Source organism: Gymnoscopelus braueri, assembly GCF_963280865.1.
Source record: "Gymnoscopelus braueri genome assembly, chromosome: 3".
Taxonomy (NCBI): Eukaryota; Metazoa; Chordata; class Actinopteri; order Myctophiformes; family Myctophidae; genus Gymnoscopelus; species Gymnoscopelus braueri.
The window spans coordinates 50180000-50207472 of record NC_137612.1 but is presented as its reverse complement, the minus strand read 5'-3'; the positions used below and the strand labels follow the sequence as shown (position 1 = coordinate 50207472).

The 27473-nt window shown below is 43.5% G+C and overlaps 2 protein-coding genes across 3 annotated transcripts; both read left to right on the top strand.

The window, feature by feature from the left end:
- Positions 1-3664: 3664 nt before the first annotated feature.
- LOC308079881 (interferon-induced very large GTPase 1-like) lies at positions 3665-20001 on the top strand. Of its 2 annotated transcripts, none has more exons than XM_080421502.1 (5): positions 3665-4172; positions 4861-4948; positions 12049-12150; positions 12583-12620; positions 14276-20001. In XM_080421502.1, the coding sequence occupies exons 1-5, from the start codon at positions 3963-3965 to the stop codon at positions 17024-17026; spliced, it is 3189 nt and encodes a 1062-aa protein (XP_080277628.1). In that variant the 5' UTR covers positions 3665-3962; the 3' UTR covers positions 17027-20001. The 2 variants fall into 2 exon arrangements, with proteins under 2 accessions (XP_080277628.1, XP_080277627.1); XM_080421501.1 differs by having other exon boundaries at positions 12583-12629.
- On the top strand, positions 14286-27473 carry LOC308079952 (caveolin-1-like). Its single transcript, XM_080421620.1, has 3 exons — positions 14286-14397; positions 23506-23636; positions 26597-27473. The coding sequence occupies exons 2-3, from the start codon at positions 23526-23528 to the stop codon at positions 26936-26938; spliced, it is 453 nt and encodes a 150-aa protein (XP_080277746.1). The 5' UTR covers positions 14286-14397; positions 23506-23525; the 3' UTR covers positions 26939-27473.

The following is a 27473-nucleotide window of genomic DNA, read 5'->3' as shown; positions in this document are numbered from 1 at the left end:
GGTCGGCGTCCGGGGCGAGACGACGAAATTTCTTGAAGGCGTTGGTAATGTCTGCCTTAGATAGGAGGGCCCCGTGGCCGGCAAGGTGAATGAAACTGATGGCGTGGTTGACGGAGGAATAATGCATGGAATAGTCTTGGCTGGGAATGAGACTGTTGATACTGGGGACCGGGGTGTTGTGGGGGGAGGAGAGGTCCATGATGAGGCGCTTCTTCCCCGAGTATTTTCGGGTCGCCACCCCGATCGGGTTGATACGGTAAACGGGGAAGGGAGGCTCGTCGAAGGGCCCCATCATGAACCTCTCCTCGACCTCCTTGGCCAGTAATGTGTCGACCGCTTGGGGGTCTTGGGTGGCGGACTGGAGGTTATGACAGGTGTGGGAAGTGGTGGGGGTGACTACTAACCCGGGGTGAAAGCCATAGGTGAAGCCGTTGACGATGAAGGTGACGAAGGGCCGGTCGGGGTGGTTGCGGAGTGCGGTGGCAAGGGCTGGGATGTTGACGGGAGTGCTAAGGAAGTGGCTTAGTCATGCTGTTGGGTTGTGAGGGCAGGCGTTGCGTGTATGGGCGCCTCCACAGAAGGAGCAGATGTGGAGGTACCGGCAGGACGATGAGTGGCAACCACGATTATTAAAATTGTTGCACACGGTCGGCCTCCCTGGAGGAGGATAGGCCTCCCCAATTTGTCAGTCCCGCCGGAGTTCCGGGCGGGGTTAGTGACGGCTGCGGAGGGGGCGGGCCTGGGAATGAGGGGGGGCGGAGGGCCTGCGGAACGCATTCGGGGTTGCGACTGAGATGCGTTGGTGGTAGTGGAAGGGAAGGATTTGGGGCGGGGCTTCTCGACGGCTGTGGAGCACGCTTCGGCCGGGTGGGATGGTGCTCCGCAAATGTCGCAGGCCAGCGCAACCCTGGTTGCGAACACTCTGCAATAGAGTTCCTGATCCTGAGTTCCCCAGTATGTGCATTGGTTGAATTGCTGCAGGCGGGCTGATGCTAGCGTGGAAAATAATATGTGGTAGTTATAAAAACCTATACCGCCGAACCGAATGGCCAGCTCCAGTACGTTGGTAAGGTACCGGTCCATTTCGGTCCGGCGGTCAGGGTAGGCGGAGCACAGGACGTCTCTGTAAAGGGAGAAGGCGTAAGCAAACTCAACGGGGCTGAGGTCCCGGGACCGGGTAGGGAGGGACTGCCGTAGCTGCGCTAGGAAGCCGAAAGGGGTGGTGAACTCTCGGTTCCGTAGCGGGTCAGTGATGGAGGGTTGGAGTAATTGGGCCAGATCAACGTACGTACCGGAGATGATCTGTTGGCGGAGGGCAGCGGGGACTAGGGAGGGCCGGTTTGCGTCCTGTTGAGGAGCTGCGGCTGGAGTAGCAGTGGCGAGGGTGTGTGATGGGGCTGGTACCGGGAACGGGTTGAATGCTGTGGGCAAGAGGGCTCCTGAGAATGGAGCTGAACTGGGGTTGGGAGGTGCGTGGGAGACCTGGGCGTACATCGATGATAGAAAAGAAAACAGCTGAGCTGGGTCAGGTAATGGCGAGGCCTGAGTGGACGGTGCCGGCTGCAGCAGTGGAAGCGGGAGGGAGTAGGTGGGCGGCAGTGCGCCCTGAGCGAGGGGCAGGGCTTGAGGCGGGGGAGGTGCCGCCTGAGCGAGGGGCAGGGCTTGAGGCGGGGGAAGTGCCGCCTGAGCGAGGGGCGGGGCTTGGGGAAGGGGAAGTGCCGCCTGAACGAAAAGGTCGTAGAGCGGCAGGGGAGGTGCCGCCTGAACGACTGGCGGGGGGGCTGGCTGAGCCTGGAGGCGTGCTGTCCGGGGGCGTCTAGCGGGGGGAGGAGACTGGAGTGGCTGGGGTGCGAGACGCCGTGCGGCGTGGGGAGGAGCACGGGAGACGGCCGGTGTGTGGCTGAGTGCCGGGCGCCGATGCTGCGCTGGGGGTGAAGTTGGGACTGGTTGAACGGAGGCGTGGGGAGAGGGCGCGGTGCGCCGAGGCTGCTGCCTTCCGGCGGAGCGGGGGTGGGAATGGGAGGGAGGGGGGGGGTTGGAGGTGGGCGGGGTGTGCTGCTGCACCACCCGCCGGCGTGCTGGTGAGGGAGAGGAGGGAGGGAGGTGGGGAGATGGCGAAATGCGCCGCGATGGCCGCCGTGCGGGGGAGCGGGAATGGGAGGGAGGGGGGGGGTTGGAGGTGGGCGGGGTGTGCTGCTGCACCACCCGCCGGCGTGCTGGTGAGGGAGAGGAGGGAGGGAGGTGGGGAGATGGCGAAATGCGCCGCAATGGCCGCCGTGCGGGGGAGAATGGCGAGGTGCGGAGAAACACTTGCCTGCGAGGCGTGAGCCCTGCGGGGGAGGAAGGCGGGGGAAGGGAGGAGGGAGGGTGGTGGGGAGAAGGCGAGGCACTGGCCGCAGTGGCCGGTACCTGCCTGTGAGCTGGAGGAACGTAGGAGGCTTGCGTCGGCCGGCGTGAGGGTGAGGGAGGGGGGGGGGGGGGAGGAGGAGGGCCGAGCGCTCACCTTACGTTGGGAGGGAGGGTAGGGAGCAGCGGGAGAAGTGGCTGAGGATGAAGTGCGGGCAGCGGAGCTGGAGCGAGCGCCCCGAGTGGGCGGGGTCGATCCTGCTGCGGGGGAGGGGGGCGCAGTGCGCTGTGTGTGGAGGTAGGCCAGGTAGGCTGCGAACAATTCGTTTTTGCGGCAATTTTATTGAAATGGGACGCCCCTCGCCGTGAGAACCCCCTGCAAGCCGATGACCGTCCAATCGTGAATTGATTGCAGAGGCAGGGAGGTGGGCGGGGCTTGCCTCTGCGGACGGCCACCGGTTGCAGGAGGCTCGAGGCGAGAGGCTCCGTGGCTAGAGGCGAGAGGCGAGAGGCTCTGTGGCGAGAGGCGAGAGGCTCCGTGGCGAGAGGCTCCGTGGCGAGAGGCTCCGTGGCGAGAGGTGGTGGGTGTCTGGCTGAGAGGAGGATCGGGTCCGCTGTCCTGCTCTTCTCGGCGCTGCTGGGCCGGGGGAAGCGAGCGTTGGTTTGCCGTGCTGCGGTGGACGGAGCGGCTGGAGCGGCCGCTGTCGGAGACGTGGGAGTACTCGGAGAAGAGCTCCTCGTCAGACGCGTTGATTTGCAGCTCGTCCATGACGGACGGCGGCCCGAAACCTAAACACAAACTATGCTACGCTACCTGGCTTACCTGCTTACCTGCTGTGAACGCTTGGATTAAGTTTTCTTTTTCTTTTTCTTTTTTAAATGCTGAACTGGCTAAATGCTTTAGACGGGTCTGCACAGGGAGTTTAGCTGATATGATGCGAAGACTCACGGTGGAGACGCGCGTTGTTTTGAATGACTACTGATAAGTTCTATCTGGAAGGATTGGAACAACTAGCAGTGAAACACAAACAGGTAGGTGCTGCAGACGCAGGTGTATTTATACTTTGGTGGCAGCGGAGATTGGCTGAGAGATAAGCAGCACGGCTGAACTTGGTAAGGTGATTGCCTTATCAAGTTGAGCAGAGGTTGAGCAGAGGGAGGTCTCTACTCCTGAACATGCGTTGAATACAACTACATATGGTGAGGTTGATGGCCGTCCTGTTATTGTAGTCGACACACCTGCTGGTTTGTTAAATACAAGTATCATCCAGGAAGAGGTTTATGAGGAGATGTCAAAATGCATCAGTATGTTGGCCCCGGGGCCTCATGTGTTCCTGTTGGTGGTACGAATCGGCCGACTCACATCAGAGGATAAAGTTTCATTGAAGCTGATCCAGAAAGCCTTTGGAATAAATTCCAAGAATTACACAATCATTCTTTTCACAAGAGGAGACTCATTAGAGCACGATGAACAGTCCATTGAGGACTACATCGAAAAGAGTGATGATTCATTTAAAGAGCTGATTGCTGACTATGGAGGAAGGTACCACGTCTTCAACAACTGTGAAAAAGACAACCGTAAACAAGTCAGTGATCTATTGGTGAAGGTTCAGAAGATGGTGAAGGAGAATGGAGTGGGGTGCTACAATGCAGAGATGTTCCAGGAGGCTGAAACAGACATTGAAAAACAAACGGATACGTTTTTAAAGGAGAAGGACAATGCCATGAAGAGAGAGATGGAGGACCTGAAAAGAAAACATAAAGAAGAAATGGAAGCAATGGAAAGGAGGATGAAAGAGCAGTCTTCATCATCAATTAATGTTAAAGTAACTATGATTTAACCAAAATAATTTATCATTGGTTAAGAATGTTATTCCACAGTTACTTAATACATGAATTCATATGCGACCATATTATGAGCCACACGTGGTGTGTTTGTAGATCTGCTTTTTTTGGTCTTTCCTATGCCCAGGATGAGTGCTCATAGGTGGGTAGGATTAGCGAGGAGACTCGGCCTCTGGTACTGCTTGTTCCAAAACCTCCATGTGGTGCATGGCTGTGTGTTAGGCTGACGGGGGTCTCCCAAGTTGGATTGGGTCACTGGATAGGCCACCTTTAGGGGGTGGTCACATAGGCCCTGTGGTCCCAGTTACTAGATCTTTGCATGCCAAAGTACAGTTAGTTTCTACTAAGATCGGCATAATTCATTTGGCCTGTCCCACAAATCACGCAAGTCAATCATCAATTCTGGGATTTTCCACTATGTGCCACTAGGGCCAGCAGCAATCTACTGCCTTACTACAGCTCACACATTGTATTCAGAGACAAGAGAAGCGTATTTGTACCCCCTCCAACTGTATACTTTCTTAAATTGTTTTTATTATGCTTTGACACTTGCGTTGGCAATGTAAACGTATGTTTTCTCCCATGTATAGCACTGTTTAAACATGTTCAACTTCCTTTCTTATCCTTGTTGAATCCCGCTGTTCCATTAATTGATTTTCCAATGGACAGCATGTCCACTGTGATTTCTCTGAAGGTCCCACCGTCACTGAAGACAGCAAGACATCAACAGAATCTGAGAACTATGCAACAGTTGCTGGTAAGTGTAGATAGCATTAATATGGTAATGTACTCATTGCATAATTATTGCAAATTGTTCTACATCGTATCATTTAGTTGTGAGACATTGAGGTTGGTGTCATTTTCTTTTCAGGTTTGGAAATAACAAAATAATTCCATTAGTCATCAAAAACTGATAATCAAAGTCAATCTACCACAATACTTACAGTAATCATGCTGCTACAAATTTACGTCAAACTTTAACAACATGTCAACAGTTATCCTATAAAATAACGTCTGTATGTCCCCAGTGATTCATTATCTCTGCGAGGCCAGAAGTCTGAGAGGCAGAGATTATGTTTTCGCCCCTATTTGTGTCTGTGTGTGTCTTTCTGTGTGCAACCCGGAAACCCCTTTCGTCTACAACAGGTAGCTCAGTATTAGCTAGCTCTGTTTCAATCAGTCTGGTCTCATGCTTCACTGATATCTGATTTGTTGAACCATCTGCCATCCTTTTAACAACTGTAGCAGTTGAAATTATCATCAAACAAACACAAACTGATCCGTGAAGATCAGTAACTTCACGATAATTATTGCAGTCACAAAGAGCTACTGCGGCCATCTCCATTAGCAAAACATGTGACTCAAACCAAAAACATGCCTTACTGCATGAAGTGCTCTCTTTTGTTTCTAAGAGAAAATAGTGATGCCATTTGCTGTTTCATAATTCAAACCTGACATAAATACAAATCACCATTTTACCACAAGTGCCACCAGAATATTACCAGACTCTAACAATAACAATAATAATAAAAAAAAACACGAAAACCTAGCGAGTAACATCATTTAATTGGTCACCAATTACAGTATAACAGTGATTTGTTGGCGTTGCTCTTGGCTTTGTACACAGCACACTGTAAACACACAAGTTAAATGTTGCAATGACCAATGATGCATAGATGAAGAAAGGTACGTCTTGAAAAACTGAGCATGTGGATGGTCAACTTGGAGCTAAAATAGAGACGAGGCCAGAAAAGAAGTGGAAGAGGAATTCGATGAATACAAAGAAAAACCCGAGAAGGAGTTAAAAGACAAATAAAATAATCAGAAGTGCATCATCATCTGAGATTAATACACATTTAAAAAGCATTCATAACAACATTCTGTGTGACTGATTATTATATACTCATCAGTCAGTCATGGTTTGTACATTACATTTGACATCACTAACAGTTGTTTTGCTGTCTAGTGTCTACAATGGCTTTTATGGTAACTTGATGGTCACCATGTCCCTGTGAACTCTAATCTGGTTCATTAGTAAAGCTTTATCTTGATTATGTGAAACTATGTGGCTAGTTAGCAAAACTTTGTATTGATGATGTAAAGCTCACAACGACTTGCAGATCTGCTATTTAACTAGATGGACTGAGATGGTGATTGGCTCCATCGACCATGAAACTGAATCACCAGTCAACAGATATCTCTCCTCCTGACTTTGACATCTTTATTGATTATTAACATACCTTAGCCTATGTCCTTTCTTATCTATGTATTATTGATTATTAACATACCTTAGCCTATGTCCTTTCTTATCTATGTATTATTGATTATGAACATACCTTAGCCTATGTCCTTTCTTATCTATGTATTATTGATTATGAACATACCTTAGCCTATGTCCTTTCTTATCTATGTATCCTCCTAAAATTTGACTAACCTCTGTGGTGGTGTCGTGGTGCGTGGTGTCTTGGTAACTTGCCAGGTTTCGCGTGAGAAACAAGCAGCAAGGTCTATGAAAACAAGGCCAAACGAAACGAACCCTACAAGCAACAAGGTCTATGAAAAGAAGGCCAAACGAAGCGCCTTCACAAATATACCTTGCCTATTGGAAAACAGCCGATCTACAAGCTCACAACGCGTCCCCACACCCACCTGCACTTTCACAACCAACGCCAAAACACACTACCACCAATATGGCCCCTAAACCGCTTACAATAGGCCAACATGGCAACACCAAAGCCTGCGTCCACACCATAGACCCCGCCCACTCTCGCCAGGGAGCCACAGTTCATTCTGCATTGTGGCTCCGTGGTGTGTGTGTGAGATGATCGCACCACAACTTGGGTCCGCGGTCGTGTATGCGTGGACACGCACGTGTGCATGCACATTGGGGAGGCACGTGTCACAATGTACATTATTTGTGTATGCGCGACGCCCGTGTGTGTGTTCGCAACGGGCCACGGGCCGCATGAGGATGTACCGTGGTGTGTGTGTGTGTGTGTTTGTTTGTGCGCGCTCGCGACGGCTCGCGCGTGTGTGTGTTGGCGACGGCCGACGGGGAACGGCTCCGCCTTTTAGATCTTTATATGCCCGGGTGTTTGTGTGTGTTCTGTTCCTCCACGACGGGATGTGCGTGTGTGTGTGTACACACTACACCATTGGTTCTCAAAGTGGGGTCCTTGAGGGAGTTCCAGGGGGTCCCCAGCTAAATGATAGATTAGGCACCAAATGGACCCTTATGGGTCTGTAACTCTGAGAGTGTACAAATGGAACCAAATGGACTCTAACGGGTCCATTTGGTTCCATTTGTACACTCTCAGAGTTAAATTAACATACATTTTACGATAGAAACTGGGGTCCAAGGGATAGAAATGCCATTAAATGGGGGTCCGTAGCCCTAATGCATGTCAAACTGGGGGTCCTTGAAATTATAATGGTTGAGATTCACTGCTAGAGCCGTAAAAAAATCTTCTCTTATGGGGGTCCCTGGCATATCTTTTCAAATGGGGGTCCGCGGGCTAACAAGTGTCAATTTGGGGGTCCTTGCCATGAAAAAGTTTGAGAACCACTGCACTACACAGTACAAACTCACTTTCGATCCCTGATACAGTATACTGTATACTGTATACTGTAAACTGTCTGTTCTCACCGCATAAGCCAAACTGCACACTTTGGGTGCTCATATCCCCCTACGGGTATGGTCTAGTTATTGATTATTAACATAGTCGATGTCCTTTCTTATCTATGTATTATTGATTATTAACATAGTCTTTGTCCTTTCTTATCTATGTATTATTGATTATTAACATAGTCTCCTTTCTTATCTATGTATTATTGATTATTAACATAGTCTATGTCCTTTCTTATCTGTTATTGATTATTAAAGAGCTGGTGCCATGTTTTTGCACTTTTTCTGTTTTTCATGTGTCTATGAGGTTGATAGAACTTCATTAAGCCCCCCGGTGGTGTTTTTATGGTGTTTTATGTCTTCTCTGACTATTTGGAGTTTCTTCCTGGAGGCTGAAACCTTGAGGGTCAAACGTGCCAATAGAGAAACAGCGCTTTAGTGACATCACAAAGCCATACCCTCCCCCTCATTATCATAACACAACAGGTGTGGGCATGAGGAGGAGGAGGGACTAGGACAGGTGGGTGGTGCTAAGGTGGTGGAGGAGGTGCTAAGGTGAGAACCAGGTATACTTAATGAACTGGTGGGTGTGTCTACATAAAAACAACATTTTAACACTTACTGTACACTTTCTTTTTGTTGAAAAAAATCCTTACATAATAATAATACCTTATGATCAGGTTTTAGGGTTGAAAAATATCATGGCACTCCATCTTTAACATCCTTTCTTATCTATGTATTATTGATTATTAACATAGTCTATGTCCTTTCTTATCTATGTATTATTGATTATTAAAGTTGTACAATGCAGAATCACAAATAACGATTTTTAGCAACCTCTGCTGGTCACTACCGTCACTGCATACAATTTCCGTAGTCCTCGATTACCCAGAATTCCATTCGTTTTCACCGGAAGCCGGAAGCGTTTCAAAAAGCGATCTTTTAATTGTTTTATACTATCTACGGATCGTTTCTCGCATTAGTTACCATGAGCTGTGCTTTCTTTTTCTGTTCTTTTTCGATCTTCCAATCCTACATTCTCTTAAAATCAGCGTGAGGTTCCTTTTTGTTATTAGCGCGGTAGTTCCTGGCCAAACAGGAAACCGACGTCGGCCAGGACGTCGGCCAGGACGTCATGACGTTGGCCAGGAACGTCATGACGTTGGCCAGGAACGTCATTTTCCCGGGAAAGTCCCCCCCGTCCACGTTCAATAGAAAATATATAAATAAAAGGCTTCCGGGGGTGAAATTCATGGAGTGGGTGTTGTGAAACTTTTGCCACTCACAAAAGATATACAATTTAACTTTAGTTTTGTTGAAAACGTTACCTAGTATGCCTTTAACATAGTCTATGTCCTTTCTTATCTATGTATTATTGATTATTCCGTCCGATTATTCCGTCCGTCCGGCATGGCGAGAGAGTATGTTTTACCCCCCGTCCGTCCGTCCGTCCGTCCGTCCGTCTGTCAGCAGCTAGGCTGCACCAACGCTCCTGATTTCGTGTATAGAGGGGCGGGTGTATAGAGGGGCGGGTGTATAGAGGCGCAGAGAGACTGCGCCTGATCCCATTGGTTCACCGATCTGTCCGTCAACCCCCGCCCCGTTAACACAACATTACGAGCGACGCCCACTGCACTCTGGTTGGTTTAGGGAAATGAAACACTTCCTATACCGGGTACACCGACGCGTTCCTCCAGGCTTTTATTTAACTAAACAATAAAAGTCTGGAGATCGAGGCTAGTCAGCAGCTAATCTCTGGCACCGTTGGCTTGATTGCAGTGAAACTGTGCACACACACTCCCTGGATGCCAATTCAGAACCTCTGCCCCAAAATGTTCACATGGGCCTGTTATAGCGCCACCAGGAGGCCGATTTGTGCAAAACCCATTTTTTGATATTACTCCTACAGATTGTATCCAAACGTCATACAAATCGGTACACAGTATCTCTATAGTCATGTGATCAACACGGATCTGTCCGATTTCCCAGATTCCATCCTCATTGGCTAAGGCTGGCCTCCAAAGTTTGCAGGATTCGTCCGTTTTGAACAAAATGCCTCAAATCATGAACGCAGGTGGCAATTTCCGTGAAATTTCACACGCACATTCCCATTAGGCAGAGGAAGAAATGCCACTTTAAAATCTGCCTCATGGTGGCGCTATAACAGGCCGATTCGTGTTTTTACCAATAACTGCACAGATCTGTGTAAAACTTTGTTTGCAAACTCTCTAGAGGCCAAGGAAAAACCAGCATTTTTCACATTTGCTTTTTATAGCGCCACCAGGAGGCCGTCTAAAGTAAAATAAAAAAATGTATATTAAGCCTTCAGATTTTATCCAAATTTCACGCAAATCGGTACACATGATCTCTGTAGTCATGTGATCAAGACGGATCTCTTTGATTTTTCATATTCCATCCTGATTGGCTAAGATTGACATCTAAACTTAGCAGGAGTGGCCTGTTTTGAACAAAATGCCGCAAATCATGAACCCAGCGTCCGATTGCGGTGAAACTTTGCACACACATTCGCACTTCGTTGAGGAACAAATGCCACCCTTTTAACATTGCCCTATTTTAGCGCCACCAGGAGGCAGATTTTTGCTCTTTTTTATATTACTCCAACACATTTTGTCCAAACATCATGCAAATCACTACATATTATCTCTGTAGTCAAGTATGTAGTCTACTATGTCCTTTCTTATCTATGTATTATTGATTATTAACATAGACTATGTTGATTCTTATCTATGTATTATTGTCTCCGCCAGGCCGAAAGGCATGGCGAGAGAGTATGTTTTGCCCCCTGTCCGTCCGCCCGTGTGTCCGTCCGTGTGTCCGTGTGTCATTCTGTCTGTGTACAGCTAATCTCCGGCACCGTTGGCTTGCTCGCTGTGAAACTGTGCACACACACTCCCTGGATGCCACAGAAGAACCTCTGCCAAAAAAAAAATCCCATGGGTCTTTTATAGCGCCACCAGGAGGCCGATTTGTGCAAAGCATATTTTTTGACAGTACTCCTACAGATTTTGTCCAAAAATCCCGCAAATCGGTACACAGTATCTCTATAGTCATTTAACGAAACAGGTCTTTAAGATTTTTCATATTTCATCCTGATTGGCTAAAAATGGCTTCCAAAATTTGCAGGAGTGCTCCGTTTTGAACAAAATGCCTCAAATCATGAACACAGGATGCAATTACCTTGAAATTTTGCACACACATTTCCACTATGCCAAGGAAGAAATGGCAATAGATTTTTTTTAAATCAGCCTCATGGTGGCGCTATAAGAGGCACCGATCTGTGTAAAACTTTGTAAGCGCACTCCCTAGAGGTCAAGGAAAAACCCTTGCCCTGCATTTTTCACATCTGCCTTTTATAGCGCCACCAGGAGGCCGACTTATGTAAAACCATTTTTTAAATATTACTCCTTCCGATTTTATCCACATTTCACGCAAATCGGTACACATGATCTCTATAGTCATGTGATCAAGACGGATGTGTTTGATTTTTCATATTCCATCCTGATTGGCTAAGATTTACATCTAAAGTTTGCAGTAGTGGTAGTATCCGATTGCGGTCAAACTTTGCACGCACATTCACACTGTTGAGGAGCAAATGCCACCCATTTAACATTGGCCTGTTATAGCGCCACCAGCAGGTCTAATTTAGCAAAACAATTGTTTTGAACAAAATGCCTCAAATCATGAATGCAGTGTCTGATTGCCGTGCAAGGCCTAAGAAGAAATGGCTACCTTTTCACATTGGCCTATTATAGCGCCACCAGGAGGCCACAATAACCTACCTGACCTGGCGGAGACCTGTGCTCTGAGGAGCACTTTTTCTAGTTGATTATTGATGTAGCCTTTGTCCTTTCTTATCTATGTATTATTGATTATTGAGTCCATTTCTTAATGGAAATTGTCACAGCCTCTGCCTCTGCCTCTGCCATAGCCTGTGCCAACACACCCATTCGCCCAGTGCCATAATGACTACTTGGTTTCACCGGTGTTGTTCTCCTCACCTGTTCCCATGCCCCATTCAGTGTTTAGTCTATATATAGACCCTGTGTTTGCCTGTTTGGTTGATGTATTATCAGATTGCTTTACGTGTCCGATTGACACTTCCCTTGTTGTAAGGTAGGCTAGTTTCTTCAGTAAAGTACCATTAAGAAGTTGTTCAGAGATACGGGAAGAACCACTGCATGTCAGGAATAAATCTGTATCTTTTTCTTTAGGAACTTCATCACAGACAGAGAGACCTCCGGCGTCCGGACAAGAGATCCCTTCTACAAGTACACAGCATGTTATACCCCCTCAGAGTCACACAATAACAGCTGGTCAGTCCTTACATCCTTACATGGTTGTTTTACTAGCCGACTAAACATACAGAAGACAGTTTATGAAAAACGAAAAGCTAAGAAAACTATGGAGTCAATTCAGTCTCATAATTAATAAATGCACAAGTCCTGGTTTGTATTTGAATAAAAAAGTTCTGGTTTGCAAGTGTTTTTTGGATTTGTGTTTGAAATCCAGTTTCAAATGCTGTGCTTCACGTTTGTGTTTCAAAAATCCACGTTTGTGTTTCAAAAATCCACGTTCAATGAAAAAGAGACATAATTATGTCATATTGATACGTCTTGTTTTTATTATTATTTGTATTTTATTTTTTAGGAAATAGGCTACATGATATCAAAAGATGTCATTAAATAAAGCCACATTTACATGCTATTTACTGTATTTGTATGTTCTTTAACTTTATTTTAAAATAGATTTCACTGATGAAGATAATTGCCAGACCAAGGATATGGTAAGAAACGTATGAACAAGCCTTTCATGGGGATTTTATAAAGGCCACTGTTATAATGCATAGGGTGATTATAAGTCACTATAAGCACACAAGACAAAACATTTTTGCCTACTTTCAAAAATGACTTATCATCACATTACTGTATAATGCATTATAACAGTGTATTACACACACACACACACACACACACACACACACACACACACACACACACACACACACACACACACACACACACACACACACACACACACACACACATATATATCTTAGCCAATCAGGATATATATATATATATATATATATATATATATATATATATATATATATATATATATATATATATATATATATATATATATATTTATATTTATATATAAATATATATATATTTTTATGTATACCAAAAATCTGTAAGAAACATTATAACTCATACTGTTGCAATGATGTTTTCAAATACACTTGAGAATTATAATACACTGTGATCCTTGCCAAAACATGTCTGTGAATATCCAGCAATTATTCCAATAAGTATTCCAATACTTACAATAGGTCATTAATGTGTTAATGATTATCATTGCAAAGCATGAATATTTTTTAGTTCTTACAATTGTAATTATACAGTGTTATAAGCAGATTATGATGCATTATAAGTATATTTATAATGTATTATAGACATGGGATGTATAGGAAGTGTTACCAAGAGTTTTGTTTATTGTCAAGCATCATTGCCGCTGAAATTAAGAAAAGAATACAAATAAATCATCAACGCAGCATGTGATCTCCGTGAAATTTTGCACGTACATTCCCTCTCGGCCGAGGAAGAAATGCCACTTGAAATGTTTCAAATCAGCCTCATGGAGGCGCTATAACAGGCCCGTTTCACGTTTATAACTGCACCGATCTGTGTGAAACTTTGCACGCACATTCCCTAGAGGCCAAGGAAAAACCTTTGCCCTGCATTTTTTACATGTTCCTTTTAGAGCGCCACCAGGAGGCCGACTTGTACAAAACACATTTGTTGAAATTACTCCTACAAATTCTTTGCAAAAATCACGCAAATTGGTACACAGTATCTCTATAGTCATGTGGTCAACACAGATCTGTCCCATTTTTCATATTCCATCCTAATTGGCTAACATTCGCTTCCAAAGTTTGCAGGAGAGGTCCGTTTTGAACAAAATGCCTCAAAACATGAACCAATTTCAATTTCTGTCAAATTTTGCACGCACCCTGCAAATTTTAACTCAAAAAAAGCGAGTAGACGTTAAAATGACCCTAAACATGTTTGAAAGTGAAATATCCCTTTAAGTGGTCAGACGGGTGCATTTTCAGAGTATTGTTTGTTTTAATGGTGAATCAATCGATTGTGTTGCGGCTTGGATCAATGGAACTAACGTAATTTACTTTAAGTTCCTATTTATCAGTATCACAATGAAAGCTCTTTCTGTTTTTTACATTATCATTTTTTCAAATATTGTTATTTCATCATTACAATCTTAGTTTTTTGCCTATTACTTGGGGGCCCACTTGCAATATCCTCACGGCCCACCAGTGGGCCCCAACCCACAGGTTGAGAACCACTGCTCTATACTATTATGTGATGTGAAAAAGACTTTCCTATAGTCTGACATATATTTTATCTATTTCTAAAGGAAGGACATGATAAGCTGGAGCTTCCCAAAGGAATGAGGAGAGCAGAGGAGGAATCAACAGAAAACCCAGGTTTGAAAAAAGAAATAGAGGAACTCATGGAGAGACTTGACCTTAAAGACAGGTACAAAAACAAATTGTCAGTAGATGAGTTCCTTGTAATTGAGCAGATGCAAAACCAGAACATTTTCTCTGAAAAAGAGCTATGCCGAGCTTTTATGAGGAAGTTAATATCCCTTGACTATAAATCTCGTTACACTCAGGTGAATGAGGAGGAATGTTCTTTTGATGAATTTTGTACTTTAACTGAAAGTACCAAAGCGAAGCAATCTCATATCCACCCAATGGATCTTCAGATGGCAATGTTTCATTGTGCAGACAGTTTCCTTCAGCAGTACATGATGACCAAGTTGTCTCAATGTCAGTATGCTTTACCTGTGCTTGTGCCCAGTCTTTCCACTAAAGAACTGGAATGTCCTTTGTGGGCATTCCGTAAGATTAGAAAAAGCTGGAAAAACACAAATGGTGAAAATAGAGCCATCAGCATGCCTATTTGTCAGGCACAGACACCAATGGTGGCAGTCTTCAGACTTGGCTCACCGTCTGAATCGAAGTCTCAGTTACTGTGCAATCTTATCAATGAAAATCACAAGACGTTTTTTCATCGACATTGCTCAGGAAGTACCAAATCCTGCCTCCTCATGGATGGTGTGGTGGATATTGCCTGGTACTGCCCCAGTGGGAAGTCCAGTGATGATTTCACTGACTGTATTGCCTTTTGCAACCTCCATGGTGATGGGGTAGAAAATGAGAGGCAGCGTGACATTCTGACTCAAATGGCTTCAGTCAACATTGTGCTTGTGTCAAGTCTCAGTGAGAAGAACAAATGTACAGAAATCTTGAAGAAGCTCTTCAACTCTGACACACCTCTTATATGTATTACCACTGATGACGAATCAGTCGCACGTAAGATGGGAAGTGCTGAAAAATACAAAATAGGCACAAAGGATCGAAATCAGTCAGAAGTTTCAAAGGAACTGAAAAGTCTGATAAGAAATTGTTTGTCTGGAACAAACAAACTGTGCTCCTTCAATCTGGAGAACATGGCCAAACAACCAGGCTTAAAAGTGGATGAAGAGTTTGGTGATTGCCGGAGAGCAAAGACAGCTGCAGAAAGTGTAATAGATCAGCTGAGCTCTGACCTTTTAACTGTGAAAGAGACAGTCTTACCCTGCCAAGGAAGTCTATGGCATGATTGGTGTAAACAAAATAAAGAACTTTACAAATTACAAGATAACATTGAAAACAAGAAGATTCAAATTTACGAAGAGATGAGAAAAATCAGACAGCAACAACATAATGCTGCCCCAACTGCTTTCATGCAACTCTTCCTTGCAAAATGCCAGGCTCTGACTGAAAAGGAGCGAATGTTCTTCCTAATATGGATGGAAATATTCCTGGATCAACTTCTTCCAGATCAGCTCTCAACACTTCAACATAAATACCATGAGAAATGGAATGAGGTTTTGAAGTTAAAGAGGAACCGTGATCAATCAGACAATTTGGAAAAGAATCAGAAGGAACTTGAAGAAATTTCAACAAACCTGCAAGCAGTAACATTTGGACTTCAGCACATTATGCGAGAGATGGGACAAATCTATGAAGCCTCTGCATACTGTTCAAAGACTTTAGGACAAACTCCATACTACACCTCACTCCCCAAGCTCGCTGCAGAAGTTATGATATCAGGACACCCAATAGAACTGATGGATGGTGACGCAGCTCATGTGCCTTTAACATGGATCACCAGTGTTCTAGATGAGGTCATCAAAGAACTGAAAGACCCAAAGATATTCGTTTTGTCAGTGTTGGGGCTTCAAAGCACTGGGAAATCAACATTGTTGAATACAATGTTTGGATTAGAATTACCTGTAAGTGCAGGAAGATGCACCAGGGGGGCTTTCATGCAGTTGCTCAGAGTTCCAGATGCCAACAGAGCTGAGCTCAAAGTTGATTATGTTCTTGTTATTGACACTGAAGGCCTTCGAGCTTTAGACCTACATGTATCTGGGACGGGAACATTTAACCATGACAATGAACTTGCGACTTTTGTCATTGGTGTTGGAGACATGACTTTGATCAACATCCTTGGAGAGACTTCATCTGAGATCCAGGATATTGTTCAGATTGCTGTTCAGGCTCTCATGAGGATGAAGATGGTCAATATGTCCCCCAGCTGTGTGTTTGTGCACCAGAATGTTGGAGATCTTGTTGCTGGAGAGAAAAACATGGAGAATAGGAGACGCCTACAGGAAAGACTTGATGAGATGACTCTGTTGGCTGCTAAAGAGGAGGGACTAAATGCAGAGTGTTTCAACGACATCATTGCATTTGACATACAGAGCGATGTAAGCTATATCGCCCAATTATGGGAAGGAAGTCCACCCATGGCCCCTCCTAATCCTTGTTACAGTGAAAACATCATGGAAGTGAAGAACAGGATAATTTCCAAAATATCAGAATCTGGAGGAAAATGTCTATCAGCATTTATATCCATTTTGCAGGACCTGTGGACTGCATTGCTGAATGAGAACTTTGTTTTTAGCTTCAAAAACACACTGGAAGTATCACTGCACAGGAAATTGGAAGACGAGTATGGAAAATGGTCTTGGGATCTCAGGAGTGCCTTTCTGACAGCGGAGAACACACTACGGAACAACATTGAACAAGACAATGAACAAAGATTTTGCTGAAAGCAAACACATAGAAATAGTGACACAGTGGAAAGGCAAATTTGAGTCTAATATTGCAGGGCTCCACATTGACCTTGTTAGAGCGACAAGAAGAAAGATGGTTCGGGTTATCGAACAAAAAGAAGCTTTGCAGAAACTGCAAGAGAGCAGGATGACATATGAGAACACACTTGTTCAAAAGAGTAAAGAACTCGCACTGAAATTACAAGATGAGGATGAGAACAAGCTCAAATCAGAGTTTGACTCATTATGGGAGACGTGGGTATCTGAAGTCACCAAAAACACACCACCAACTGAAGACGTTAACATGGAGAATGAAGTGATGAATGTTCTCACTGAAATGATCCGTGATCGTGCAAAGGTAGATGAAAAGAAGTCTACTGGAAAATATAGATCAATTTGCACCCGTCCAGATTATAACAAGTACTTAGAAACCAATTTTGGCAATAAAATACCAACCACAGACCATGATCCTATCAGACAATTTGTTACAGGTGTCATGAACCAGGCTGAGAGTATCATAGAGAGCTTATCTATCCCCAAAACAGGCTACAGCTCCAGTCATATGCACAAGATTGCTAACTTTGTCAAAGAACAAGTAAAGGAGTCCCAATCAAATACAAACCATAGGTTTAAGAAGGAGTTCAATATAGACCTTTTACTTTATGTGTGTGAAAATGCAGGCAAAAGATTTACTGACCTCCACAATGAATTCCTAAATAACAATGCTGCTACAAACATTCAAAAACTGAAGCCACAGTACTACAGTGTCTTCAAGCAGTTTTTGGGTAATTCAACATCCACAGCTGTGCTTGGTGATTTTCTTTGTTCCAAACTGAAATCATCGATTGAACAGGCTGTGTATGACCTAGCTGCCATTGATTTAATCGAGGAAATACAATTCTCCTCCCAAGAATTGAACGGAAACAAATCTAATGTGGAAAAACACATCTTGAAATCATTAGCTGGAGCAGAGTCCTTCAACGGTTTCAAAAGCTATATTGAAAATCCGAAGGAGCATTTTGAAAATGTCATCACAGATACTGTTGACAGGTATCTCAAAACAGAAGAACATCCAAGAGTTATTAAACTGATGAGGACAAACATAGATGACAACAAACAGTGCATAATACATGCCATGGAGTCTGCAACAAGAGAGGTAAAACAGTCTAAAAAAGACATCCACGCATGGCTGAAGACATTCTGTGACAAACTCTCTGGTCACCTAGTGTTAAGTGGTAACTACCCTGAAGGTGTTGTTTGCCAAGATATTACAGACTTTGACTTTCTTGAGGAAACAGTAAAGCAAGGTCTGGAAAACATCATTACAGAATTTAAGCAAAATCTCAATTGTACAACACCTTTGAAGATGGAGATGTTCAGGGAATTACCTGATGCAACGCTAAAGAAACATCTCTGTAATGGCTGCTGGGAACAATGTCCCTTCTGCTACGCTGTCTGCACCAACGATGTAGAGGGACATGAGACTGATCATAGCACCCATTTCCATCGTACAAGTGCAATATCTGGAATAGCTTTAAAAGGTTCTTGTGCTATATTATCGGATACATGATCTGGGTCTCCACCGTCTTGCTGATACATTTCTAAACACTTATGGTATTGATTTTTGCACTACCTTAGTAGCAAGTGGTAAAGAATTTCTCAGTTCAAAATCTAACAAGATGATCGCCTACAAAGAATACAAAAACGCTGGTCCACCTTGGGATTGTTGGAGTATCACCCCACATTCAGAAGCAATCTATTGGAAGTGGTTTATGTGCCAATTTGAGAAGGATTTAAAGGAATGTCATCCTGGCAAAACATTTGGGGAAATTCCAGATGAATGGCGAAAATACACAAAAGAACTGGCAATTGAGAGCCTTTTGTAAATGTTCAAAGAAGGAAGATATTTCATCAGTTGTTTGTGAGTGCCAGAACCTGATAGACAAACCATACAAACCATACCATGAAATAAACAGCCAGAGGCACGCGAGCTTGTAGATCTGCTTTTTTCACTCTATTTGAAATAGGGTTCAAGTGGTGAATTCATAATGTAGTTTTTCCCTTTCTAGAAATGTAGTGCAGTCAAAAGTACAATATTTGTCTTTGAAATGTGTGTAGTGAAAGTCAGCCTATATCCAAAAATACATAATGCATTTTGTTACTGTCCACCAGACCACCACTGCTCAGAACCCCATGCAGTCTATCTGAGAGACTGTAATTGCCAGAGACTGGCCTGTGATTATAATTGAAAAAGCTAGCGATATCGTTGAGCAGAGTGTTTTGTTTCAAGTTGACACTCAGGATTTTTCATATGCAATAACATATCATGCAGTGCAACCAATGTCTTAACTATAAGCTGCTATTATGAAAATATGTCGATATCGATGACATAGAAATAATTAGACCTCTAGGCTATTTTTCCCATAATCAAGATGCTGTATATTCTTTGGGAATTTATGTATTTCATCTATGCCTTATTCTTTGCCGTGACAATGTACCCTCAGTGTCAATAAAAGTAATCTCATCTTTGAATAGTGTTGCATAACACCATGACATCTTCTATACATATTGTGTGGCAGTGCCTTTAACACTCTCTCCTCTCTTACCAGGCTGGGATACCTGCATCTCATCCTTGATTGGAGCTGCAGTCCCATGTAACAGCTTTAAAAGCATACACAGACCCATACAGCACAACACACACTTTGTTGGGCCAGGCTTAGATAGCCTTTTCTTTGTGTCTGCTTTATTTTAGTGTGCTGCTTTAGTTTGGCCTGGAGATGACCGGTAGTCCCGTTAGACTCGTTAGATTTGAGTTTAGAGGTTCTTTCTTTTTAGTTAGGGAGGGGGGCTAGCTCCGACAGCCCTATAGGGGTTAGCCTAGCTCCCCCTCCTTTATTTTCAGTTTGGCCGGCATCTCCACTTGACTGACCTGAGTTTTGATGTGGGTAACAAAATAAAACCCCATAACCCTTTCCCTTTGTGTGGCGTCCTTTCTTCATGTTGAGGTAGTCTACTTTGAGCCATTGGGTTGTTATGGTTATGTTTGACGTATTGGAGGCCGTAACAGTAGTTTTCATGGAAGGTCAAGGATGATGTGTGTGTGTGTTTGTGTCCATACTGTACTGTATATGGCAAATGATAAAACACAACATACATGTGTATCACAGAATATTCAATATATGTATTGTTGAAGAAGCATTTTATTTAGGTAACTTAAATCATCTAATGCTCTTATCACATGGACATATTGTTTGGTAAATTTTTCACGCAACAGACCCAGGTGGGCAGGAAGGTCTGTCCCAAGAGGTCACATAATGTAGGTTACTACAACATCAAGCGTAATTCATATAAACATGTTATTCATGTTTCATATAACCATCAACAGGTAGGATGGGACGAGATTACTTTAATGACATTGGTTGGTTGACATGCTTTTAATTAACAGTGTTTTAAAAGTGTTACCATTTATGAAATAATGACATTTTGTTTTAAACCACAGTCGTCTTTTCCACAATATGGTTAGATGGTTTATTCAGAGCCATTGTTTATCAGCAATGCATGTATAAACATTTGCAGCAACTCTTTGATAGCAGAGCATTCAATAATAAGGGTGGATGGCATGACGACGTATGTAATGGAATCGCCGTAGAGCTGGAGGAGGGGGGCATAATAATAATAATACTAATAATAATGATAATAATAAGTGTAATAATAAGGGTAATAATAATAATAATAATAATAATAATACTACATGCATTTTATACAGCCCTTTCCTAGATACTCAAATTATATGCAAAGTATACTCAAAATATCAAGTATTCAAAGAACAGCTCCAATAATGCTCATATTCATCCAGTAAATAAACGCATATTCAAAAGTTTTCTATTTAGTCTATATCTATCTATATTTTATTGATTATTTTAAAGACTATAATACATGGAAGGCCAATGGTAATACATTTTTGGTCCATATGGTTATGGCAAATAAGAAAAACAACATCCATGTGTGTCACAGAATATTCAGTATTGAAGAAGCATTCAAGTCGTTTTTGACCGAGTTAGACAATATTAAGCCTATCATTTATACTCCATAGAAGGAGGCAAGTCAAATGCGAAAAAATATCTACAATATATCAACATGTTGCAAGCAAAAATAACAGATCTTCACACGCACACACAAATCATGTTGGGCGCCGCAGTGGACCCCTTTCGGGGCCGCATGCACCCCTGCATAAGGCGAATGTTTGGATACATTGTAACCATTGTTCTCTGAGTGAAGAAACCATCTCTCCGCATTTACATATTTTTAATATCTATACGTATGCATTGGCTCATTCTCATTGCTCAAAGTGCAATGAGGTTACTGCAGCCTTCATAAAGCCTACACTTCCCAACATGGGCGGCCATGATGGCAGGAACCATACCCCAGAGGGTTGAAAAAGCCATTCCCCTGTCCAACTGATCCATCACGAAAAGCAGGATCTCCCGAGACCCACACATGAGTGGGTCTACTTGGTTCGCCCTACACCACAACTCAACATTCTCCACTGGTATGAGTATGCAGCCCCCCGTACGGAGGGGATGTTGATCCTCTCAGTACAAATGCTAACCTGGGATCTTGCAGCTGTGGAGAGAAAGTCTCGATTACGATAGCGAACAGGTATTCTATGTTGAAACATCTAGCAGATTCCATGCATAGTTGGGTTATACTGTAAGGTTAGATGGAACAATGGAGAAATAAACTTGAGAGTCAAAACAGACATGATTGGTTAATGAAGTGCATGGCAGTATTAAAAGGAATGTTGTTTAACTATATGATCAAGTAGGCTTATAATGATGTGTAGTCACTATGGGTAGAATGGAGGGAATTCATTTGCGGTTCATCCTCGCATTAACAATGTGACCAAGGGATGGCATGCCCCTGAAGGAAGGAAATGCGTGGTCACTTTTTTCGCACGCACGCACACACATCCAGTCATCCACACCACAACATATTGCATCTACGCACTCTGATTTGCACAGACGCACTTTTAGCTCAGGGAGTGTACGAATGTAACCGAATGTTCCCATAAGGATGTATTTGGTTGCATTTGTACACTCTCTGAATTACAAATTGATTGATTGATTAGCAACGAAGATGTTATTGCGTGGGTTCTGCAGAATGAATTATGTGAAAATATATGTATAAACTGAGTGACATTGGCACATTATCTGCATTTCTGTGGTCTACGTTTCAATACATAAAATAGAAATACAAATAAAGAAACATTTTGCTGAACTGCCAATCATGTCTTTACATCGCAAGGGGCCATAAATGTGTCCATTTGTATGTCTCAAAGGATGGTAAGGGCCTGTAGATCCTTTAGTTCCACTATTAGGAGTAGCCAACACATTTTTTATTTTCAATAAACAGGCCTGAACTCCCCCACCCCCCATCACCTCATCCCACCTCACACTCTTCTTCCATACCCAGTTGTACTACTACTCTAGGGAACGGCTGTCATGCACACAGCTGTGCTTGAGCAAACATACACGTGTGCACGCACGCACACACGCTCCCACGCATGCACACAACTCAGTTTACAAGATCAAAAATGTGCTCTGAATTTTGCTTGCATACCAAGTACCTTGTTTAATCCCCCCTTTTAAAAAGGTTTGCGTAAGAGATGCTACTAAAATCAGATGCACACGTCTTTGGTTACTGAGAAATGCTTTATGTTTTTGAGGCATCATGCTTGGATTATTGTAATTCGTTGTTTATTTGTCTCAGTCAAGGAGCTGTGGCTCGTCTCTAACAGCTCTTCTTGTTAATAAGGCCAAGCATTACACCAGCGCTATCAGCCTCCTTTCAGTGGTTGCCTAAGTTCAGAATGTATTTACAAATTCCTGTAATTGCAATACCAGCCATTACAATAGTGAAGCTACTGACCTTAAATGTTAGGGATTAAAGTGTCTTGCTCAGGAACACTTCAACAATAACTGGTGACTTTCTGATTACCAGATGGCCTATCTAGCCTCTCTAAGCGGACAAAAAAAGCGAACGGAATTAGTGTGTGTGTGTGTGTGTGTGTGTGTGTGTGTGTGTGTGTGTGTGTGTGTGTGTGTGTGTGTGTGTGTGTGTGTGTGTGTGTGTGTATGTGTATGTGTTGTGAGAGAGAGAGAGTAAGAGAGAGAAAGAGACAGAGAGAGAGAGGGGGGGACATATGACTTTGAGCCACTGTAGTGTGTGTGCTACTGTAAGTCTGCAGTGTTTTAGACTAGTTGATATAGTTATCATTGACAGCTGCCTGCTGACATTCCTGGAGAGCCAGAACACTGACTATAGAGGTCCGGCTGGCCTATATACAGCCACTCCTTGACCCGGTTAGCTGCCATTGCAGGCTTTCACCGCCGCGTTTGCAGGCCAAGTGCAATCGCTTCGCTTTCTTTCTTCTCCTCGTGCACCCGTCCGTTCGGCCCTCGTTCCTCGACCTTCAGGCAGGAGCCGCAGGAGCACCATGGCTGACATTAACTACAACCAGGAGCCGAAGATCAAGCTGGACAGACACACCAAAGAGATAGACCTCATCAATAGGGATCCTCAGCAGATCAATGAGGGAGTGGTGAAGGTACGGTATACAGAGTACTGCTTCTCAAACTTTTTATTATTTTCAAGGACCCCATAACTCTGAGAGTGTACATACGGGTCCATTTGGTTCCATTTGTACACTCTCAGAGTTACAGACCCATAAGGGTGCATTTGTTTCCTTATAACAATCATTTAGCTGGGGACCCACTGGACCCCCGATCCCTACTATGAGAACCACTTTTACAGAGAAAACTGTGATTTTCATCTTGTGTAATGTGTTCATACAAATCCATTAAGTGAAGCTTAAGCTTTGAAATACACTGCACCTTTATCTGGCCTCGGTGGTGCGCTGGTCCTATATTAAAATTGCTCCCAGAAATAGCCATTAGCATGGCGTGACTAACTCCAGAGTTATTTCTGAATGAGGGTGTGGCAGTGTGTCGAAGGGACATATTATATTTACACATATCAGCCAGATACATCATCACTGTTGGTATTCTGTGCATATGCCCATGCCCATATTACCAGTGAGTGATAGTTTGGACATGACACCTATGCCTGCATTTACATCCAGGTTCATACTTCAGCATATGTTTTACATTTCATCTTAACGATGCAAATAGTTGATTTCTTTCTTTCTTCACAAATGCTGACAGAATACTTACCTTTATTTATCTCATATATGAATATAGTTACAGTGACTTGTAAGATGAATGTCTGCTTTACTTTTCAATGCTCTGAATTCCTCTTCAGCTCAGCACCGTCTAAAGATGTGCTTGTGAGACTCATACTATCTAGGAGCAGCTAATAAGTCAGCAAGAAGCTGTGAGATGCCAAGGGCGTCACAGGGCATGTAACACACGCAAGAGCGCAAAACGTTCTACTGTTGAGCTATAAAGGAGAGCATGTTTGAGGAGAGGATAGATTTGGATTTGATCTTCATGCAAAGCTTCTTGTCAACCAGTTGTGTTCCTACTGTATCTGACTAGAGTATATATACACATTTCTGCCGGTGCTACTACTTCATCCAAGGGAAAACACTGAGGTGTGAAAAATTAAAAATTAAAATCTCAATATTGAGTTGACTCTTTCACCAAATATGTGTGTACTGTCCTCGCTACGTGTACATTAGTGTACGTAGTTAGGCAGTCAGCCAAACTCCTTCAAAAAATGACATGCGGGAGTCAGGAAGTAGCGTCCAAGCTCCTGTGTTTTATTGTCACACACTTGTACATCAAGAAATGGAGTAAAACTACGAAAAAGAAAGAAAAAGACAGACTGTAACAAACTAACAGACAAACAAGCAAGCAGGTGAACACATTGAGCTAATCTACACACAGTGAATGTAAAATAAATCAATTATGCATGAAATACACTCAACAAAGTTGCCTACAAATCAGAAACTACAGTGTACTGTCATAAGAAAAGGAACAGATCCCAGGCGCTTACAGCTCATGATGTCGACAGCTCAACAAGAGATCTGCTGTTACATGGACAGTTTCATTCGGGAATTAATACACTTCTATTCGGAATGAATGAATGAATGGATGAATTCATTCAGAATAGAAATGCTCATGTAAACACGTCAATTGGAATAGAATATTCCATTCCCGTCTTCGGGTTTGGAGGGGTGGTATAGACCGTTTGAATCGGAATTGACCATGTAAACACTTTTCACTATTCCGAACGCTCCTCTCTGTTTGGAATACATGCATTCCTTTGCGCATGTCCGTGCTTAGTAGTGCTGTCATAATTGTCCAAAAATGACCTATCAAATCTCTAATTCGGCCACGGTCGCTCCTGCGGGATAAAATGAATGATTCTATTCTATAGCGTCATTTAATAAGCCTGTAATGGTTAAGCCCAGACTTGTCCAGGAGAACGGACGCTCCGAGGATTGCTGGCCTATAGGCTACACTTATATGGATCTTTTTCTAAACGGGTATTTTAGTCCTCAGTTTTTAAAAAGAATCCCTGGCCACATGACAAAGATTTTTTTTTAAAATCTCTGTCCACACGTAAACGCAGAAACGCATTGATCAGCTGCAAGTTTAAATTTTAAATCAGATTTTAAATTTATTTTATATATGAGGGGCCAAATACGTATACATTTTTAATCACATGTTAAGGCCCAATACTGCAATAACTGCATTGTTTTAATAGCATACGTGAACAAAAATAAATGAAAACAACATTATTAGGGCGCAGCTGAAGCGAAAACAGATGAGTTTTACTTAATCAATTCATTACATGGGCAGCCGGAACGGTCGTCCCAAAACACCACGCCCCACGCACCTTTTGAGTGGGCCATCCACGCCCGCTCCATGGTCGCTGGATTTTGACCTGGGGCGATTGTGTTTTAGGGCGACATGACCCCGCATTCAACCCGTGTGCGCACCGCGCGCTACTCGGCGCAGAAAGAGGGTTTTCGTCACAGTGAATGAGTTACAGCATGTTTCAAAGCTTTTTCATAATAATACAAGAAAAACGTGACACTCGGCATAATGAGTAGCTTATACTTTCTACTTAAGTATATTTTGATGCCAATACTTTTGTAGGCTACTTTTGCCATAAATGAGCGTGCCTTGTTTCATAGACCGTAGTGTTGCTCTCTCTCTCTCTCCATTTATTATTATAATGACCATGAGCGGTCCAGTGTTTATGTATTATTATTTATTATTATAATGACCATGTGCAAATGCGCGATGACGTCATCGTACCTACGTGAGAAATGTGACAAATAGTATAGGCTAGCTAGCCTACGTTTTACCGTGTCTGGTACCAATACAAAAAAGAAACTGGTCTGAACTTGTAGATCTGCTACTTTTGCATTAAGATTTTTTGAACCATATGTACCGGTAGTCTCATATCACACTATCATTATAATATTGATATATTGCCTACATTGTTTCCTAAAAAAATCATATCCTTGTGAGGTCAAATATTTAGCTGTACAAATAAACTTGCATTCGCTTGCCTTGCCTTGCCTTGCCTATATAGGTCGATTTTGAAGACGTGATCGCCGAGCCCGAGGGCACACACAGCCTGGACGGGGTGTGGAAAGCCAGCTTCACCACCTTCACAGTGTCCAAGTACTGGTGCTACCGCGTCCTGACCGCCGTCTTCGGCATACCCGTGGCGCTGCTCTGGGGCTTCCTGTTCGCCTGCCTGTCGTTCTGCCACGTGTGGGCGGTCATGCCCTGCATCAAGAGCTGCCTGATCGAGTCCATGTGCCTGAGTCGCATCTACTCCCTGGCCGTGCACACCTTCTGCGACCCGGTCTTCGAGGCCCTGGGGAAGATATTCAGCAACGTGAGAGTGTCGCTGCAGAAGGAGGTGTGAAAATGCTGGAGTCCGCATCTCTGACCACCACAAGGAACTAGAACCATTCAAGAGCAACGTACACCTGATGTTGTTAAAAGACGACGTCACCTATTTACAACCTTCATATAATAGGCTCTATGCACAGCAGCCATATTGTCACTTCCTTCACAGGTGTTACCAATGATACTAATGAAGGCTCTGTTCCATTTAGCACAGTAGTTCTCAGACTTTTTAATTTCCACGACCCCCATAACTCTGAGAGTGTACACATGGAGCCAAATGGACCCGTAAGAGGACATTTGGAATTCACAATATGGCTGCTGTGCATAGAGCCTATTGGTCCTCACTCCTCACTCATTATAAGATGGCACCATTTCTGTCTACTCACTCTGTGTCTCAGAGGATGGCTGTGGACAGTTCAGAAACCTGCCTACCAGTGACATCATCGGCAGTGGTGTAAAATAACTAAGGACATTTTCTCAAGTACTGTACTTAAGTACAATTTTGAGCTACGTTTACTTTACTGGAGTATTTTCAATTGTTTATACTTTTA

Excerpts from the sequence above, each read along its gene's own strand:
- LOC308079881 (XM_080421501.1), top strand. The coding sequence starts at position 3,963 with ATGGTGAAGGAGAATGGAGTGGGGTGCTACAATGCAGAGATGTTCCAG. Across the intron at positions 4,173-4,860 it reads CATCATCAATTAATGTTAAA|CATGTCCACTGTGATTTCTC; the intron begins GTAACTATGATT and ends TCCAATGGACAG. Across the intron at positions 4,949-12,048 it reads GAACTATGCAACAGTTGCTG|GAACTTCATCACAGACAGAG; the intron begins GTAAGTGTAGAT and ends CTTTTTCTTTAG.
- LOC308079952 (XM_080421620.1), top strand. The coding sequence starts at position 23,526 with ATGGCTGACATTAACTACAACCAGGAGCCGAAGATCAAGCTGGACAGA. Across the intron at positions 23,637-26,596 it reads TCAATGAGGGAGTGGTGAAG|GTCGATTTTGAAGACGTGAT; the intron begins GTACGGTATACA and ends TTGCCTATATAG.